We start from the raw sequence: 21,532 nt of genomic DNA on the forward strand, positions 1-21,532 counted from the left end.
GACTCCACTAACCTCTAGATTATAGAGCATCTTCCTCCACCAATTGATATAACTTCTACAAACCAGCAACATCAGGTTGACCCTGTGAACTTCTGTGAAATTTGAGGATTAGCAAATAGGTAAATAAAAGCTATTTTACAAGAGATGAATGGATGGCTCACATTTGTTTTCGTACACATTGAAGAGACATTTGCACAACTTTGGGCAAACACGGTATGAAGACACATGTTGAGGGAATCAATATGTCAATAAATCCATGTTTACACACACTGTTTACAGTGGTGTGTGTGTGCGTGCGTGCTCTTTGTCTGAACGGCCGAGGTGCTGAAGTGTGGCGATGAGGCCGAACAACACCCGAGTAAACAGGAGTAAATCCCCCCCTCTCAGCGCTGGAACGCTTCCAGGCGACCGTGAATGCACGCCATGTGTGTTTTGAAATCGGTGACACATGGCTCGCTTCCTGGCGCTAAAAATACCCCTCAGGAATGTTCTGGACGCGGCGCTGCTGGCGGAGGCCATGAGGCAGGCACACGCACACACACAGTCATAAAGTGCAGATGGAGAACAGACCGGCGAGCTGCGCACATGCGCCACATGCGCCACATGCCCGTGTCCGACTGTGTCGGGTCTGGAAGGAGGTCGCCACAAAGGAGGATGAAGTCATTCTCATACTTGTGGGAGGAGGACGACAGCCGTGTGGTCGTGGTTTGATCTGCCGTTATACAATTAAACCTGAATCCAATTACTTATAAAACGTTTGACTGCATCGTTTAGTGCATTCAGTCCACGTCGAGGTTTTAAACTTTCTGAATTCCAGGAACTGTGATCAGATTTTAACCAGGGGGGCGCTGAAAAGGTCTCTTTTCTAAATAAAGATATTGTTTTGAACAATATTTTCGGTTTGCACTTCAACATCCTTCACTGCCTTAATCCTTCAAACGTTTATTTTTCGGTGGTTTAATCGTTTGCTTTTTTCAACAATCTGTTGGGAATAACATTTCCCGCTCGGAAAACATGGCAAACTTGGAACGTACCACTGGGAAAGTAGGTTTTAATGCAATATATGACAAAATGGGAACTTTCCGCTTGGAAAGTGGAAGATTTCATGGAAGATGGTCGCAGTTTTGGTGGAAGTTCAAAAATGTTCATTTTCATCTTATTTTTGTTCTTTCTTGTAGACAAAAACTATAATAGTGTTTGTAACTGTAAAGATCAGTAGGAACTGTTCTGCGGAGGTTGTCAACAGAAAACGATTGTACAGGTCTGCATAAATGTGTGAAAGTAGATTACACGATCTCAGATTAATTTCATCCTCCCTTTTGCTTGATGTTTTTATGACAAATTTATTTTGTCTCCCCAAAAACTGGGAAACTGGACCATGCCAACGGGGTAACTCTCCCACTTCCCAACAGCATGAACACAACAGTAATTGCTCTGGTTTGAAATCCAGATTTAAACAGAACCGCCTCTTTTCGGTCAGTAAGTGTTACTCTGTCAGTTATAAATGTGGTTTAAATGTCAGTTTTGACCAGGAGCTGCCCACATATGTCCTCGGTAGAAGGAAAGGTTCCACATTTTGTTGAGAAAAACACGCTTCCAGCCAGTGATGGTGGAGCCGGCTGCACACAATGGCTCTGAGCGAGCTCCAGTGTCTGATCTGAGCACACTATAGTTGATTTAACAGCACACAGACGGTGGAAAGCTCTCATAGCAGAGGTGATATTGATGTGTCTGTTTGTGCGTTTGTCTACACCCCCCCCACCCCCCCACCCCCCAGTGGCTGGATTACCGTGAATGAAATCTGTCTGCAGGGTCTGCTGCCATGGCTCAAAGCCTGCGTGCAGCGCGGAGGCTTAATGGTGAAAAAATGAGCGATAAATCATCGGCGAGGAGCAGCGGCTGTGTCAGCCAGTAGATTACCTCTCTCTGCTGCAAAGTTCAAGGAGCAAATGGAAAAATGAGTGTTTACACGTTAGGAGAAGCTCTTGTTAAAAAGTGGCTCCTTTTGGCTTCACGCCCCTCTCATTTGCTTCTCTCTTCCAGGTATGACGATACCAGAAGAAGACACGGAGGCGGGTCAGACTGGGAAGTATTGTCTAGTGGCCATCGGGAGACTGCAGGTGTGTGTGTCGCTTTAACGGCTTTAACATTTCAGAGTGTGTGTGATTTACCTGGAGTCGGTGTGAAACCATCAGCAGCTGCGCTTCAGGTGTTGTGGAGGATTCCTTACCGACATGTCTTTTGGATTTCTCATGCCTTTCACATCACAGATCCGTCTCACCTCAAGTTTAAGGTGTTTTCTATCAACCGCAAAGTCTTTGTTCTCACTCCTGAGGACAGATTGTACGCGGACTGGGTATCAAATTGTGAAATAAGATCGCAAAAATATACGCTCGAAATATTAAGCACCACAAAAACGGGAAATTAAAGCGGTTAGAACGGCGTAACAACAGAAATCCTAGAAAAAAAACGTCATGCAAAACTACAAAAACATCTACGTAACATAGATTCATTAAAAGCTGTAGTAAGACTCTGTTTACACAACATTTTAAAGTGAAAGTTTACTGGACAACCATGCTCAGAGTCACTCAAAACTGGAGTTTGGTCGACGAATGGAAATCATTAGTCGACTAGTCAGGCACCATTACTCGTCGACTAATTCGATGGTAAACAAAGCTAAAATCTAAGCAGTGAAGCTCGAAAATGTACTTTATTTAAGAAACAAAACTGCAAAATTGCATATGAAATAAGAGAACCTGGTGTTACCACAGTGAGCTTTATGTGAATGTTTGGGGCAGTACTTGACATCATGAAAGACATTAATTTAAAGCCCTTAATTGAAGGCGAAGCTGGCTGATGGGGACTGATGTGTCAGTTCCTGCTTTACTACCCCGGGTGCAACAATCTGTGCAAGGGTACCCTATTGAATTACCCGACTGGGCTACTAGTTGATAATTAGTCGGCCAGTCGGGTACTAGCTAGTCAGAATCGACAGATAAAATTATTTTAAAAAATTATTTTTTTCAAAAAATATGAAAAAAAAAGGGAAATTAGGGGGAAAATGGTGCATTGATACTTGAATTTATCAGCATATTGACACATCTAATTGTGGACAAATCAGTAAAAAAAACTACATAGATCAACACTTTGCGTTTAAAGCTGGAAGGCTTAAACTAAAGAAGTAACACTCAGCAGATCATCCACTGTGGATAAAGACCTCCAGATATTTCACATTTGTCAAAACACTTCAAACCCCAAAGTGAGTGTTCAGATTATTATGACGGCCACATGCTGCTGCTTCCACTTACTTAAGAACCTACGTGTCACATACAGTTTCGGCTTTCTGTTTCACTGGATGCTCCAGACTTACAGAACTGCTTCTCTGTGCTTCACACTTACCAACAGTGGGTCAGTTAAGTGGACAATGGCAGATCAGGCCTATTTATTTAATAAAAGTATGAGAATAATGACGACGAGTTCACTTGTAGAGAGTGTTTGAGATCGTCCCCAAACAGTGTTGCTATTTATAGATACCGCGGGATACCGTGTCACCGCCCGACCCCATCGCAAAATACAGTCTGACCAAAGTTGTAGCGTCGGTAACCCACAGCTTCATACAGTGAACAGCTGGTTCAAGGTTATGCTGTATCTCCTCACATGTTCCTTTGTGAGCTCAGGGAGTTTTTATCTCTTTTCATTTTTACGATACCGCGGCTAAATGTGCTTCAAGGAAGGTGGACATCCTGGAAATTCAATTAGTGTGAAGGGTCAAGTGAAGATTTTGATTAAAAGTAATGATCTATGTGCAGAACCGGTTATGAAGCAGAATTACAGTTCGGGGACAAAATAAATGGAGCATTGTGCTTTTTACTCTCCCTTCATATGGCCGTCCTTAAAGTCTGTGCACAAAGAATATATTCTTCTCTCTTTTGATACACTGAAGAACTGATTTATTAAAATTTTTTTTCAAGTTTGTCAAATCAAACAATTTGCAGCTTTAGCTCCAATTTATGAACGCACACCTAACTTAAAGTGATCAGCAGGAATGTTCTTCTACTAATGGTGTCAATCCGTCCGTGGCTCCACGGTGGACATAACGGCCCGGGGGTTAGCGCTTTCACTTCACAGCAAGAAGGCATTTTGATATGCTGCCATTTTCACAGAAATCCCATCTGCTTTAAATGGCACATTGTTTGCAGTTTTGTTCTGTTTTTGGCGAAACTGTTTGCCAAATTGTTAACAAAAGTCATTGGACACTATTCACAAATGTTTTTTTTGTACGTGCTCCCAATGGTGGACAAATAAATTTTAAAAAAGTATTTAAAACGGACGCTGATGATATTGATCTTTGCGCTTGCCTCTTAAAAAGGCAAACACACAGAATATTTGTTTCATTTATTTATTTCGATCGCGCCAAAGACAAAATATTATATTTTAGAGCAGAAGGTGCCGGCCATACAGGGGTCCAAAACTTTAGCTTTTTTCAAAAACCTATTTCTGCATATTAAATATGCATATTTTTTTAAGGATCTTTCGAAATTTTCTGTACTCTTGCTTTTGCATTTGTTGACACGCCCAAACTTCAGTGAATTGCTGTTTTGGTTTGGACGCTTTTGTTACTGGCAAAAAATTAAACAGTTGGGTTTGCATCAAGGAAATTAATTAAATAGGGACTAATATTCATTCACTGACTTAATTACTGTGACGAATTTCTTTGGGTTCTTGGATATTTTTTTTTTAAAGAAACTGCCAAAAGAATCGGGGATTATATGATTTAGCATCATTAATTAAACATCAGTGAGTTTGTTTGTAATCTGTATGTGAGTTGGCTGTGAGGCGCTGCCAAACAGGAGCGAGGAGACTCGTGATGATAACATCAGACTGTGAAACACTGACGGAGCTGGATTTCTGCGTTCTGCTGCCGTCAGGTAACCAGCTCCCCGGTCTCCATGGACATGAACGGCCTGTCGGTTCCCACAGAGTTTCTGTCTCGACACAACTCTGACGGCGTCATCACCTTCGTCGACCCGCGCTGCATCAACGTCATCGGTTACCAACCTCAGGTATCAAGACATGGCCGATGGAGGGATATGAGATTCCTGTCAAATACAGCCTCTTTGCTGTATTCTGTAACGATGGGATCCTTTTCTCTGAGGGTAAACTCTTTAGGATACACTCCTTCTCGTGGTGTTTGGTGCTCCGGTGCTGCTTCAGCTCAGAGTGTCGAGCTTCTGTTCACCAGTTGTTCACGTAAATAGATGCATTCAACTCTGTCCATTGCTTTTATGAAGCCATAATCTATGTAACATTATTTGGTAAACTCTTTATTCCTTTTGAGATATTCATATTTCTCTTTAGCCACTATTTAAAAACCTATAAACCTACCTTTTTAAAAAAGTCTTCTCTTAATTTTCTTTTATGGTGTTCCCTTTGAACCCATTAACTCCTACATGTTAAACTGTTGCCTTACCCTTTTAGATGTTATCTGTTTCTTCTAGCACTTTAAGGTTGTTTAAATGTAAAGTGCATTAAAAAAATTTATAAAAATTGCTCCTGCTGCTTACTTTGCAACCTTATATTGTAGAAACAGTGACATGAATTGATCAAATGCTGATTCGCCTATTTTTAAAACAAAAAAATGAATACCCCTTGATATCGAGGGCTTCACAAAAACTTACAATTATTACAGAAAATGACTACAATCTCAACATAAACCCAATTTTAATTGAACCTTCTGGTGCAAAATACAGTGAATCGTCGAAGAAAACTTGTCTTATAGCTGTTGCATTTTGGTTTGTTTTTAAAAACTCATCCTGACCTGGCCTGCTTCGGCCTACGGGCCTTATGTTTGAAACCCCTGGTCTGAAATCACCAGAAATTAATGTCTATGCATATTCTCAATTGAAACATCTTTAAAGACAGTTAACAAAGTCCGTTCCACTAATATACAATTGGATCATCGACGTAGACTAATATAGTGTCTATATTTTTGGTAGGATGCCTCTTTCCTACATGAAACCCACACAAGCTCTTAATTCAACGTTGTGCTCTTCTTCAGGACTTGCTGGGGAAAGACATCCTGGAGTTCTGCCATCCTGAGGACCAGAGCCACCTGAGAGAAAGTTTCCAGCAGGTAAGACTGAAGGTTTCTGTCCCGATTGGATGATCTCTCGGATACTTATCTTGGACTGTTGTGTGCTCTGGCCAGAAAAGCCTGTGTACCGTCAAAAAAAAAGAGAGAAGAAACAGAAGACAGAAAAGTGTTTGGCTTTTGTCCTCATCTGGAAAACCGTGGACATTTTTCAAAGCAGAGTGAAAGTGTGAGAGCGGGAGCCGCTGATTCCGTACTTTAAGAGGTTATTTTCCCACCACACAGCATCTTTGTTCCGCATCAGCAGAGGAAACAGTCGAGAGCGGGCTAATGTTCCTCTCCGTGGAAGCCAAATGTTCAAAGCTCTAGTTAAACTTCACCATCAGGGATGCGAACACAGTCACATATTTGGAAGTGGAGATCATGTCCCGCAGGGTGGCCACAAAACCAGGCTCGCACAGAGATTCCACAACAGCGACGCCACCGCCTCAAATCGACCGTTTTTTAACAGTTCGCACAAAGTCAAAGTGTCCGACTTTAAACGGCCACAACAGAGACGCAGCAGATCTGAGACCTCCGCCCATTCGGAGGAATACCACGGCACCACTTCTGTGCCTCTATTAGCACTTCTGGATGTCATGCCGCCATTCTGCCTCCGTGCCCTCTGACGGTGGCATAAAACCACAACAACTCTCAAACCGGGTGAAAGTGTGACACGAACGACAGAGTTCAGAAGAGATCCCAAGCTTTCAGTGGCCGGTTGCTTACATCTGGTTAACGGCTTGAATCAGAATTAAAGGACCAAACAGCCAAGACCATGTGCCATGGAGAGGAAAATAAGATATACAAGTCGTACTCCCGTACAAGTCGCATTTATTCTTCTATGTTCAAACCTAACTGTTGAAATGGTAACAGTTTCTCTGCTTTTCTCCAACTCCCTTTTTTCTGCTACGTTTCTGTTTTCTGCTGCAGATTTTATACTTTAATATTCTTATGTAGCTTTTTCCATTTGGTCGTTTGTTCATTCATTTGCTATTTTTGCCCACATAGTTGTGCTGCAGAAGTCCAATGTTTCATGTTTGCGCAGCAACATTTTATACATTTTGTTTACACGGAAACTGCACAAACACTGAAAACGACTATTGTCCATCTGTACATGTAGCAAGATGGAACTATTTTACTCCGGCCATGGTGCTCGTGGGCAGTCACAACGTTTCAGAAAAGTTTCCACGGAACGGGAGCATTTTCAAAAAGTTCCACCCGTTTTCAAAACGTTGTGTTTTCAGTGGCTCAGAGTAAACACTGTTTACGTCTGCATTTCAATCAAACTCGTTTCATCTCAACTGAGTTCAGATCAGTTCATCAGGAACGCGCATTGGTAAATCACTGCGCAGATTATTGTGGTTATACTAGTTTTTCTTCCCGAGAGCTTTTTGGTGAGCACAGCTGCCTGGTTAGTGATGGTAACTCCACTTCAATCGTCAGTCATTATAAGTCCAGCAGGAACTGCAGAGTTTTGTATTTCTATGTCGAATAACATTTGGATTGGTTGATCTGTGACAGCAGAATGAGCAAAAGCCCTCGGCAGTTGGATGTTATGATTTCATAAGCTTCACAAGCCACTCTCCTCCCGACACACCTCCGACTGTCGGAGCATGAAAGCGAGGAAAGAGCACCTGCGGTACAAAATGCTGAAAAGCTTCCTGCCGGTTCTGATGGAGTTGTGTTGGAGCACCAATGCTCGGCTCTGTTTGGAGCCGCGAGGCTGCAGATTGCTTCGAGTTGCCCCGCTGACCCCCGGCCGCTGCCGGAAGCCCCCGCTGGGGGAACACTGAGAGGAGGAGGCCTGCTTTGATGAATCAGGTTTTCTTTTATATCCCACGGACGACGCGGATACTGTGCGTCTCACACCGGAGGCAGCCGCAGGCAGCCCCAGGAGTCCCAGAACTCACGTGGAAGCTGCTTTGGCCTCCTACCTGCAGATAATGGACACCTCTTCGCGGTGGAAGTGTCCCCTGCTCGGCGGGCCTCTTTTAGAGGGGTAATGAGCCCCGCTGCTCTGCAGAAATGTTCCGGGATGCTGCGAGGAACAAGGCAGAGGGTTCAAGGTGTTGACTCCAATTGAACATCTGCAAGATGTGTTGGAAAAACAAGACAGATGGAGGTTTCACCTTGAAGTTTACAGCTTCGAGCTCCATGTCTCAATATCACAGTTTTTTCTGCACAAAGGTGGGGGCGACATGATGGTAGGTTGTGTCTGTAGGCACACAGGTTCGAGTCCCACTTCCGACAAGTTACCAGTCTCTCTTTAAAATCTCAAACCCTCAAGACGATCTTGAAGTCTTTTGAAAAGGTGGTTAAAAGAGAGACGATTGACACGCGTTCGTGCATGCTCTTTCTTCACCTTTTTTCTTTCATGTTCAGTACATGGCGAGATGTAACCAAATGTGAAAAAGGAAGCCAGGTCAACACAGAAGTGCATGGCTGTATGCGGGGACCGTAAATAAGCAATACCCACTGCTGAAGGGCTCCGTCCCCAATGAGGACAAGCTGATTGGTGGCTTTACATCGGGCTCCTCTGGTCCGGCAGAGCAGGTTTCTTTCTAACCAGTCATCCGTGCACGGCGCCCTCCTCCTGGATGCCCCGGGCCTTGATCTCTCACACCACAACCTCCCTCCCTTGGCTGGATTGTATCACTGCCTGGATGGAGGCCTATTGTCTGTATTCAGCAGCCATGAGGTGCAAACAGATGCAGGACGTGAGGCTTGTCTGGGTTTAGATCACAAATGCCTTCCGACTATAGATGTTTGCATTTTGCACCTGTACGTGTGTGAGCCTAATTTATTTTTATTAGTTATTGCTACTTGTTTGCTTACATTTCCTCATTTCCTCTCTTACTCTATTTTCGGGGTCTGTCTCTACTGCTACCAAACTCTTGATTTTGCAGCACGTTTAACTTGAATCAGTCGACCTTTAATGGCGCTCATTCTCATTTCAGAATCTCTGCTGCGCCAGATTCGATCTTTTCATTGTTGGTGGTTTCTGAACCGATGGTCAAAGTATTTTTTGATCTCTTTATTGTTGAAAATGTTCAGAACCTGCAGACTCCCTCCTCAAATTCTGATGGGCCGACACAACACATGGCCCATCACCAACATGCTAAACCAAGACCTTTTGAAATAATTTCAATGAGTTTCCTCAGTCGGCTCTAGACTTTATAATCTGCAATATTGTGATTTTCTTTGACATGTTCACACACTTAGAGCACGCAAAGCCTCAGCCCTTATGAGTCAAACTTGCCTAATCTACATTTCATACTTTTCTACATTAAACTCCTCATGAAATATCCTACAAGCAAGTTCAGACCATGAACCTTGCAGTTGTGAGCCAACCATCCTGCCGTTTTTCCGGCCCAGATTGGAATTTAATCATTTGACAAGGAAATTTTAATTCTCAATCTGGAATCAAGTTGAAGCAAAAGGGAAGAATGTAAAAAAAAAAAAAAAAGAAGGGCCTAAAGGGGATCATTGAAGTGACGCCCGTGTCAGTTTGAGCAGGTTCATGGTAAATTTCTTCTACAGCTGGAATGTTTTGCTGCTCTGCTCACTGCACAAACCTCTGGCTTTCATCCAGCTCACACACACACACACACACACACACACACACACACACACACACACACACACACACACACACGCACACACGAGCCTCCATTCATGATCCATCACTGTTTTTCTTACTCCGGAGCCGTATTCCAGCAGTGGCGTGTCTCTCAGCAGACGTCCTCTCCGGCATCAGACCCGTTTTCAGTCTGGGTTCACTGATCGTGCCGTTTGAGTTTGTCTGCCAGTATTTAGCGTCCTCGCTCAGCAGCACGCCACGGATCGGTGCAAATGTGGGTCACCTTTAATTTCCTTTCGTGTCACATACCCCTGCGTGATAGTCACAGCTAAAGTGATGGAAGCTTTTGTCCCCCATGCCCGATCAATTTAACACATTCCCATGATTTCAGTAAAGCGCCGCCGCTTTCATAGACTCTACAGACGGCTGTGAAGAGGATCCACATCTTTCATTTGGTGTCCTCATTCTTAACTTCGCAGAGTGCTCCTCGCCGAAGATCCATGATTAAGATTTATGATTACTATTAAACCTCCTACCGAAGCTCGCAGTCCCGCCAGGATTTTGCAAACTTTTCTGTGATAACTGGAGTCATTAAACTTTCATTTCACAATCGTTTTTCTCCCAAAATTGCAATGCTATTTGCAGCATTGCTCTGAGTTTTTTGTTGTTGTTTTTTTTTTTTGCAGAAAGTCGCATTAGTTTTTGGATTGGAGGGCAATAAATCGCTTTCTATTTCAAAGTACTGACTCCTAAATGTAATCACTTGCTCTGATCAAAATTGTGTTGTGTTCCAAAAATGTTTTGGGAAATCAAAGGTCAGAAAGATTCAGCTGCTTTTCTTAGATAATTTCCCTGTACAAAATGTTAGAAACTCCCATCAAAGCATGCACATAAAACCCATCTGGTCTTTTTTTTTTTGGAATTTCCTCTAAATAACTCGACAAAGAAGTAGATTATTCAGTGAACAGAAATGTTGGTGAAGAGTTCAGGATCAGCAGCTACACCTCTTGTCTCTGCTGGGGTCACTTTACATCAGCGAGTTTTACAAAATATGCCCAAAGAAGAAAAGATTCATGGATCATCTGCAGGTTTAGCGGAATGAGCCTGACACTGATTATATGAAATACATCGATTCAGATTTGGATTAATGGTTGATAATAAACATTTTGAGTCGTGCTGAGAGAGACTCTAGCTCTCCATGACTCCTGGTGAGAATAAAGCAGGTGTAAAAGACGATGAGACCCATGGGAGTACTCATTCAGTTTTCAGAGAAATAAAATTGGCCACTTTTATTAAAAGTCGAGTGAAATACCAAGGAAGTGGTTCGACCATCTTTCTTCTGACAGTTGTTCCGTTCAGTTTGTCTTTCTGGTGATGTGCTAATACCTTTGTCACACTTACAAGTCAGTCTTTCCACCCCATTAATTGGCTGAATGGTTTAATTTCAAATCATCTCCTGAAAAATTGTGAGTTTGAAGCCATTTATAAGTAACTACTCGTGTTTTGCTGCTCAATTTAACAGTTTTAAACTGTATCAGTCATCTCCATTTATTTGATTCTCCCAACGACTGTGGTGACTTGTGCTGTGCAGGATTTTCTCCTGTGAGAATCCCTCTATGCTTTGCCAAAGTAGTCAAATTGGGCAGCGACAGAAATGTGGCAGTGAACTGATTCCTCCGGGCATATCTGGTTTTTAAGGACACGTTCCCTTTTTATTGTAGGGGTAAGGAAGAACAGGTTCATCAAGTGTGTTCCCGCTGTCGGGTGGTTTTACAAGATTCTTTTTCTACAACCCTCGTCCCTGTTATCTTCTTCAAATAATATAAAATATGTACTTTATCTGCGGTAGAGTTTCAATGTCCCTCCTGAGCCTGTAAGAGTTTTCTTGAACACATCCTTGTTCGATAATCGTTGACTCTTGTTGGCTAAGACGGATGGATGAATGGTTGGATGATAGATGGACAGTTGGATGAATGAGTAGTGAGAACAGAAGATGGATGGAGGGAAGGATAGATGGACAGGTGCATAAAGCGATGGATGAATGATGGATGGATTGCAGAGGGATCGATAGACGGAAGACAGGCATTGAGTGATAGTTGGATGATGGTTGGATCAATCAATGGAGAGATGAAAGAGCAGACAGACAGCCGATTGGACCGAAGAGGGATACAGAAACAGGCAGGTCGATGATCAATGCTCAAACCGATGGAAGAACGATGGGTGGATGGATGATAGATGCATACATTGATGGATGGATGGTGCATAGACTGGTGAATAGATTGGTGGATGGAAGGATAGATGGATGGTTTGATAGACTGATTGGTGGACAGATTGATGGTTGGATGGTCAGAAAAAGAGCAGATGGATTAACTGAAACAGACAGATGAACAATAAATGCATTGATTAAAGGATGGATGAATCGAAGACAGAAGCACTGACTGACGGTTGGATGATTGATAGATGGAAGGTTGGATTAATAAATGAATGGTTAAATGGATGGACAGATGACTGATGTCGATAGATGGTTACACCAATGACTGGATGGACGATGGACATGAACTCTTTAAAACACAACTACAATGATGTACAAGCAGTCTTGGCATCACACAGATTTTACAGATGTCTTACTTTGTCTTTGGTTTCACCCTGAAGGGCCTCTTTGGGTTTCATAGGGTCGGTTTCTGATGCTTTCTGCCGACTCCTTTATACCTGCTACACACTGTGCGATTTTAACAATCTTAGAAGTTGACAACGAGCCACACTGTAAGACTTGAATCTAAAAAGCAGCAGCGTCACCATCACCCCAAAATTCCTACACTGTCAGAATTTTGTCACAGTTGGTCTTTGGTCACAAGACCGTGACAACGGCCGTCCTTGAACTGGTCTCACGGTGTGACGCAGGACTGATCTAGAGCCAAGACCAAAGGTATCGCCACGATTCTCTCATTTCGTCTGTGACGCCCAAAAATCGCACAGCATGTAACGGCCATCTTCCTGATTGGTCGATCCTTTAATAATGTCCTTAAGTGTCCACGTTGGTTCCTGTGCTTTGTAAGCAAACAGGCAGACGCGTTTCTGCACAAGACAGCAAATGACAGAGGAGGAGGAAGCAGAACAGATGGAAGGAAAGGTGCCTCGCTGAATGTTGTCGTATCACTTTGAAGTGAATTACAGCACAATGCATCATTCATATGATCACGCCTCACAGCATCATTCATGTTATTTAATGTTGCGTCAGAAGAAATGCAACTGGCGGCGAGTATGTTGCTGAATGCAGAACATGGATTCGTGTTTGTCGAAGTTTGACAAACAATTCGGAGTCGCAGATTGTGTGTGGGTTTGTTTTAATAATGAATGATGATCAGGATGAGTTGGATTAATCAAAATGTGGCTCGTGTATCGTATTTATTATTATTACTTGTATTCTTTCTTTTAAATTATAGTTTATGTATTGATGTCAATCAGTTGGTGACGGTGTAATGCAATCAGAATAGTATTCTGATTATGACCTTGAGGCTTCTCTTATACAATCTATTTTATCAAATGGTGTAACAAATATAAATTCACAGGTGAATGTTTTTAGTTGCTCGTCAGTCAGGTGTACTAATACTGTTAACATGACTTAGATCAGGGATTTTTGACATTTTCAGTTCAGGAGCCACATGCACCCCAATTTCATCTTGAGTGGGCCGAACGAGTAAAATCGTGCCTTTAAATTTAAACTTTAAAGTTCCTCTTTCTTGTGGCGCTGAGTGTATGTGATGAAAATGTCTATAGTTCTGCAAAAAACTAATAATTACTGTTAAAAAATGGCTACAATCTCAGCATAAAGCCAATTTTAATGAAACATTCTGGTGGAAAAATACAGTGAAATGGCTTTGAGGCTAGTTTTACTGCAATATTCTCTGGGTGTCAGTGTTGTGTTGGTGTCCTGTACTAAGGATTGTGTTTGAAAAATTCAGTTTCCTTTTCGTGAGTCGCCAATACATGCTGCTGTTGATGTTGCACGTTGACGCCACTTTTTCTTAGTATTTTTAGTTGGTTTTATTTCTCTCCCTTCTGAACGGAATAAAATAAAGGACTGAACGACAACTGCAGCCTATTGGAATTATCAAAATGTATACATTAGTTTGATTTCCTCCATATACTTCGTTTCCTTTCTTTAGATCAATGAAATCCTAGCACTTTCATTGTGCCGTCATGTCAGGCTCCTCCCATAACACAGGCTCAGTAGTTCACAGCAGAGACAGGCTTATTTGACTGCCTGGTTTCCAGCTTTGTTTCATTTCCTCTCCTCCCATCTGCTCTGTGATCTCTGCAGCGCGAGTGAAGTGAGAACTTCTCCGTCTCCCACCCCGCTCCTCGTCAGCACTTATTTTATTTCAAAGTCATTTAAGATCCCCTCCACATCGGGATGAAGTGTAATGCCTTCGTTACTCAGACTAACACTCGGCGGAGGAGAGCGGTTTGAACCGCCAGGCTGCTGCTGTGGAATACAGCAAAGATGTAGCGACTGGTGTGACAGCGAATGAGAAGGTTTCCTCCCTTATCATCTTGCATCTGAAGATGATTTAACGTTACTCGCGTTGAATCAAACCTTATTTATGAAGGACTTCTCATGCAGTTTGGTTCGACTCGAAGTGCTTCACAGACAAATGGACACAGAACAAAGAATGAAGGAGAAAGAAACGGTGAAGACAAGACGAGGAAAAAGTGGTAAAATGATAAAAGCAACATCAAACTAGATGAAATTGAAATGAACCAGTTTGAACCGTCAGCCGAACACTCGCTGACTCTGGTCGCTATGTTAACGTTTCCAAATCTGATACAGATACACCACAAAAACGAACATAGAGTGAAAGAAAATTTTAACTCACCATAACGCCAAATCTCGAGCAGTGGATCATCGCACAAAGAACGAGTGGGAGAAGCGTTTCGACGGTCACCATTCGACTAAAAGCAGTAACGCTAGCAGAAGAAATGAAAATTGAACATTTCCGCTGGACATCGGTGTGAACCGGCCGTTCAAAGTAAGGTTAAACTTTGGCGCTCAAGTGACTGAGACGTAACCGAGAGAATCCGCTCATTTTTCAAAATAAAAGATCGTTTAGACACAGATGATACGTAAAACGGAAGTACTTATTTATTTCTTGTGCGGCCCGGTACCAATTGATCCACGGACCGGTACCGGCCCGGGGGTTGGGGACCACTGGTTTATATGATGTTTTCAAGTCAATACGTTTTTGTCTGCAAATCTATCGAAAATTGTCATGGGATTAGAAAAATGAGAAGTCGTCTTCCTAACGCGCGGTGTTCCTTCCTCCGCAGGTGGTGAAATTGAAGGGTCAGGTCCTGTCGGTGATGTATCGCTTCCGCATGAAGAACAGGGAGTGGATGCTGATCCGAACCAGCAGCTTCACCTTCCAGAACCCGTACTCCGACGAGATCGAGTACATCATCTGCACCAACACCAACGTCAAGTACGTTCTGCATCAGTCACTTTTACCCCTCCTCCTCCTCCTCCTCTCACATGTGCAGCTGTGCTGAAGAGGCTGGACTGTGATTAACTTTCGTCATGTTTGTAACTTCAAAACTTCAAGTTTGTTGACTGCAAAATGCAGAAGTTGTCGCCATAATGGAATGACATCAACGGTTCTTTTTAGGTGAGATCACTGGATTCTTAAAGCTTTCCTCAGTGAGTTATTAAACCACTAGAATGCTATTAAAATGTGTCAAAAATAGTCCAGTATCTATTTTATTTAACATTTTCTCTCTTAAATTTGTTGTTCTTCGTTTTATAGATTGGGAGAGTGATGACAACGATTCTGCAATTTGGGTTTTTTATTATTATTGTTTTCAAAGTGTTTATACTAATCTAAATGTCTAATGTGACAACTCAATCAGATTTCAGTATTTTCTGAAAAATCATCAAATTATTCTAATGAATTGTGAAACGTCCTGATGAACGTATAGACAAGATCGGGATGTCAAACTCAGTATAATAAAGATAACATATTAGATTTAAACTTGCTGGCAGCCACATATTGCAGAAACGTTTGAACAAAACCCAAAAACAGGCGGGCAAAGAAAGTTGAGGACAATTCAGACTGTAATAATAATTTACTTGAATTGATTTTTTTTTTAAGATGTTTTTTTCAAGGCTTTTTTCCTAATTTGGAGTTTATGTTATTTTTTTTTAAGAGTTTACTTATAGATTTTCCTCTCCGTGGTAAATGTGTTTGAATTGAGGGAGAAAATGGAGTTATGAGAACCATTCACACCCATAAAAACAATAACAAAGTGAAGGTAGACAGAGGATAAGTGGAAAAAAACTTTTTCTGGTCAGATGTATCAAACTTTTTTCAGCCTTTCTTTCCAAGCCAATCCAACTTTATTGGTATATCACATTTATAAGCAACAACCAAAGTGCTTCACAGTTATAATAATGAGAAAACAATATGTGAGGGTTGTCTTTGAAAGAAGTTTTCAGCAAATGGTAAGAGATTTTACTTTAAACATCTGATGTGTTTTCTATGTTGTAATTTAAATACAATATTAGTTTATTCAAGTCATTGCGGACTTTAAAAATCCTTCATTTCCTGAAGATTTTGGTCAATTAGATCACCTCGAGGATCTGCTGTTAGACTTGTTTATGTGCAGCAATCTCTTTTCAAGTAGTAAACATTCCCAAACAACTTACGTTTGAAATTTACTGGAAAATATGTGAATCTATAAGACAATATGCGATCACGTCTGATTTAGCGTGACCACTCCCGATTAACTGCAATCACCTCAAATGAGTGCAGTCCCCTCTGATTTATTGCAGTCGCTACTGATTCAGTGCAGTCACTTTTAATTTATCACGATAACGTCTGTTTTAACACGATCACTTCCGATTTAGCGCGATCACTTCTGGTGCTGCACGAATGCATTGCTGCCACTTGGTTCAGGCAAGATACAACCAATCAACACCAAGAATTGCTTTTCCTACAATAAAACAATGGTAGGAGCTCAACGGCAACATCCTCGTGCGGTTCGATTCAATGATCTGACTTTGGATAAGGAGTATTTATCAAGGTTTAACGTACTGCTGAAATGAAATGTGTGTTTTCGGAGATGAGAAGTGTTTTACAGTAGTCGACAGCCGGGCCGCGGCTGATTTAGTCATCAGTTATCAAGAAATTGTGTGCATTGCGCGGACAGGCCCGACCCTTCGTATCAACACAGATCCAACCACACACACACACACACTCACACACACACACACACACACACACACACACACACACACACACACACACACACACACACACACACACACACACACACACACACACACACACAGACTTCCATAGACTCTTCTTGATGAGCGCTGCCATAAGTTCAGCCAATTACCACTTTCCCCCTCCAGCTTCAGTCATTTTTGTTGGTGTGTGTTAGCCTTTGCAGGCTCCCCCAGGCAGAGGAGCCAGGCAACATATTAACAGTACGTTTTAGATTTATGAGGTCGTTGAAGAGAAAAAAAATGGATCTCATTTATCAGAAGTTGAAAAGCAGGGAGTGTTCTGCGGTTCCACAAAGCATGATGAATCACTGTGATACCACCGGTTCACATGCTTATAGCGATACACTGAGTGCTACATTCAAGTGGAAACACAGCCGGCACTGCGGAGAACGTAACAAAGGAGGGTGTACGCTGAATGTAGGAGAAACAGTTTCAAATGGAACCAATAGAAAGTTAAATTAGAAGCAAACACAGAACAGTGAACAGCAGGGTTATTTAGCAAGACATGCAAAGACATGACAGTCACTCAGTTACTCAATCACCAAGTCAGTTGGAACCACTAAAGCCGTGGTTCCACCGCACAGTAAGTGCCGGAGCGTGGCGGCGCGGGAGGGTACGCACCCAGGCCCTACTCTGTTGCACGGTCCCACCACAGAAAGTACAATTATAATGCAGGCGGGGTTAAAACGACGCAGGGACGACCGGGCAAAAAATGCGGTCTTGTCGCACGGCGACGTTTCAATAAACTGATTAAACAAAACAACCAGTGAGCACAAAGCAGCGTATGTAAATAGCAACGAGAGGGTTTACTGCAGATGTTAGATGTAAATATTGCAGGTAAGTCGAGAGTGGCGATCGTCACTCCCAATCGGCAGACGGCTGCGTTGTCGCTCCTCCTCACAGACCCGTTCCTCAGTGCTCGGTACCTCAATGGAGGGGTGATGGAAAATTGTAGCCAGTGGTCGCGGTTTTTTCTGTACCGTTTTTTCGGTGAGACCACGCAAAAACCTTCTTCTGCCGCCAGCCGTTTGCAGCAGCTGATGTTAAAATAAGAGTATGACACTAAGATTTGCTGTAAAAATGAGACTCTCGAGGAAGTTGGTCACCATTTAACAGGGAAACCAGTTAATCCCAAACACCGATGGGATCCGTGGCTCGGAGACCTCCTGATACTTGTAGCGGGTCACTCCTGCTGAGTCCTCTGGTCGGCCACCAGACAAAGAAACATCTGCACTTCGTTGTTGCTCCACAGGGTTTATTTCTGTGCGTCTCCCTCTGTTTGTGAGCGTTCTTGTTCTGATTGAGTTTTTTAAAATGGCGGGGTGTATGAGACGCTCTCCTGACTCATCTTGTGTTGTGACACGCAAGTCAATCAGTGGCGTGCCGTCTACTGACGTCACATTTTCTACTCGCACTCGTCTCTGCTCGCTTGGAATCTCGACCGAGCAGGTACCATGGAAGTACCTGGTACAAGGTACTAGTACTAGCAAAGGCGAGCCGAGTCGGGCCGAGTAGGTACTAGTGGAAAAGCACCATAGTTCAGTCAGTCACTAAGTTAACTAATAATAATGATAATAAGAGGAGGAGGAGCTTTATTTCTGTATCACTTTTAAGAACAGTTAAGTCAGGCAAGACATGCAAACATAAACAAAAACTACAGATGAGACTCACTCACTCTTTTAGGTACCTGTAATTTATACATTTTTATAAATTCCAGTTTGGGAAAGTTGTGCACAGTGAAGCTGAGATAACATCTTCTGGATATGACTCCAGGACCTCCAAACACACGCACACGCACTCACACACACACACACAGACAGTTTTACTGTTTGACTTGCTCGCTGCACCAGAACCGAGCTGAACAGTAGACTTGGGTCAAGAAGCAAGCTGCTGATTTTTATTTTAATCAAACCTGTCTGTATGAGTAATGATGTGGAGCAGAGCTGCACTGAGCCTGTACCGGCTTCACGTGGACGAGTTTCCAGAAAGATCTCCCTCATACAGATGATCAGCTGTGTGACAAAGGTTGGAGGGTTTACTGTTATTGAGACATGCAACAAAATAAACACTTTGAATATTGAACCAACTGCGTTGCAATACAGTTTGTTAGTCACTTCAGCAAAAACATGTTGATACCCCTTTAAAACATCTGTTACCCGACTCGAAGAAAAACACTCCTCGCTATCTGGAGTGTTGAAATAGATAAATAAAAGTCTGAAAAACAAAATAAATGTGTTTTAGTTTGGATTATACTACTAATACAGTACAAACTTGGCTGTCCACACATCACGTAATCCAAGAGCTGCACTATCAACAGTGTGTGAGTCTGGAAAACAAACAGTCTGGAGAAACTGGAGCTTTAGAAGAATGACCTGCGTTTATTTGAAGTTACACCTGCTGAACTCTGTCGTTTGGCGTCTTTGTGATGAAGACGAGTCGTTCCCGTTTTGTAACCTTTCATCTCTCTTGTAACCAAAGTGCCTCTAAATAACAGACGCGTTGTTTCTTTAAGCCAGAAGTGCTTCTTCACATATAAAATTCTTGCTTGTGTCCTCGAAGTTTAAAAGTGCATGAAAGCTCCATTTGACATAGCTCCACAGCTTCTAAGAAAGCATAGATTTTATTTTTAAAAAGAATTTACAAACTCGCCTCAAAGACATGCTGCGTTTGTAAAAACTCCCATAATGCAGCAGCTATAGGAGACGTTTTCTGGACATTTCACTGTATTTTGCACCTGAGGGTTTTATGTTGAATAGTATGAATAGTATGAATAGGTGATTGTAGTCCTTTTGAATAGCTTTTGTTTTGTGAAAATACAGATATTTTTCATCAAATATACTCCACATATGCGCCGCAAAAAAGAGAAACTTTGCATTTAAAACCTGAAGGTTACGATGGCACTATTCTACCAGTCCGGCCCACTCAAGATGAAATTGTACTTTACGTAGCCCCTCAACTAAAATGTGTTTGACATCCCTGATTTAGAGTAAATGAGAAGTGAGGAAATACAAATTTCCGAAGCGTGAGTGTACTCCGGGTTTTTTTTTTTTTTTGTAATCTTTGTATAAACTTTTGTAGCGAATGAGAAACTGAGGTCCAGAGAAGCTTGTTTCCTCTTGTCTTGTGATTTGGGTTCTTGATCTCAGCAGACAAAAGCATTTAAATAATAAATATCCATTCAGGGATTTAATCTTTTCTTTCCCCCCTCTCTGTAAAAGTTGGACACACCATCTTTTTAATGAATAAATTGGCACATTTTGTCATGTTTGGCCATATTTCCTGTCAGTGCTCTTCCTGAATCACGCAGACCTTCCATCTGGTCTTCTGGTATTTTGGCTAAATCACACATTGCCTGATTGTTAAATGGATTTGGAGTGGAAATGAGTTGAGTGCAGACCCCGGCTGAGCTTCCTGCGTGTCCCACCTGCTCTCCGATTGTGTTTGGGCTGCTGCTTCTCAGGCAGCCCCTTCATTTGAATTGTCACTTTGAATGCAGTTTCCTTCGCCGCGGCTTGAAAGGCTCTCCTCTCCAGAAATGGGGCAATCTCCGCTCCTCCCCCTGACGCACCGGGCCCCGTCTGATCAGGTAGCGAGCTGCTAATTGGAAGCTTGGAATCGGAGGTAAACAGTTGTAGTGGCGGGCCGTGCAGTGCCAGCTCTGACCATAATAAAAGCCTTTGCAGGAGCCATTTTCCAGCTGATTTTGCTCTGGTGAATGTAAGGAGGCTGCGGGGAAACGACTTGATGGTCTTTTAATGCTCCGGCTCTGGCAGCCTGCTCCTCAGCCCCGCTCCTTTCAGTCACATTACATCTACATACTTATTGGCCGTGCACACTGTGTGAGGGTGCACGCTTCAATAATCCGACTCACAAAATGATGCTCACTGACATTTTAACACGGCAAAGCCATCAAAAGGAACTTTCCACGTTCACTAAGTGGACACGGTGGGCAGAAAAAGAGGATGGAAGAGACCAAACACGTTTTTAAATACTTTTTCCTCCATCATCATCTTCTGTGGAGCTTCTTGAGTTTACCCGGCGGTGAATGTTGATTTGATCCTTTTGCTTGTTCAGTGAGGCATCTGAGGACAAAACTGGAGAAACTTTACACTTTCAGACGAGAGGTTGTCGTAACATGGCCGCGATGTAAAATTGATTGTCCATCTGTCACTCGAAAACATTCAGATATTAGAAGTGATTGTTGATTCCTGCTCTTTGCATTCACTTGCGGTTGTTAAAAACTTGCCACCACCAGGATGTCGTCACTGTCCGCATGTGAACCCTTGGAAATATTTCAGTTTTCTGTATGATTTTGTCCAGGAATCATGATTTTATCTGTTTTTAAGGGAGAGTCTGTATAACCTAATAACACACAAAGTATTCTGATATTTATTGGCTGTCTGAGTTCATTCCAAAGCATCTGTCTCTCATTCAGGTCCGCACTCGGACCGGGTCACACCGAAAAGTGGATTTTCTTCCTATTTTAAAGCTCCTCTGTAGTCGAGCTGTTTAAACTCACAGAGGTGGCTCATGT

The 21,532-nt window shown here is 42.5% G+C and overlaps 1 protein-coding gene across 2 annotated transcripts in view; it reads left to right on the plus strand.

Annotated features, from left to right (window-relative positions):
- arnt2 (aryl-hydrocarbon receptor nuclear translocator 2) overlaps positions 1-21,532 on the plus strand; it is a 74,731-nt gene that overhangs the window by 40,170 nt on the left and 13,029 nt on the right. For both annotated transcript variants that reach the window (XM_080458330.1, XM_080458331.1), the window contains exons 9-12: positions 2,044-2,120; positions 4,929-5,063; positions 6,059-6,133; positions 15,042-15,193. In XM_080458330.1, the coding sequence (XP_080314456.1) occupies positions 2,044-2,120; positions 4,929-5,063; positions 6,059-6,133; positions 15,042-15,193 (439 nt within the window). The remainder of the gene's footprint in view (positions 1-2,043; positions 2,121-4,928; positions 5,064-6,058; positions 6,134-15,041; positions 15,194-21,532) is intronic.

The sequence above is a fragment of the Lipophrys pholis genome (assembly GCF_963383615.2).
Source record: "Lipophrys pholis genome assembly, chromosome: 2".
In the NCBI taxonomy this organism is placed as follows: Eukaryota; Metazoa; Chordata; class Actinopteri; order Blenniiformes; family Blenniidae; genus Lipophrys; species Lipophrys pholis.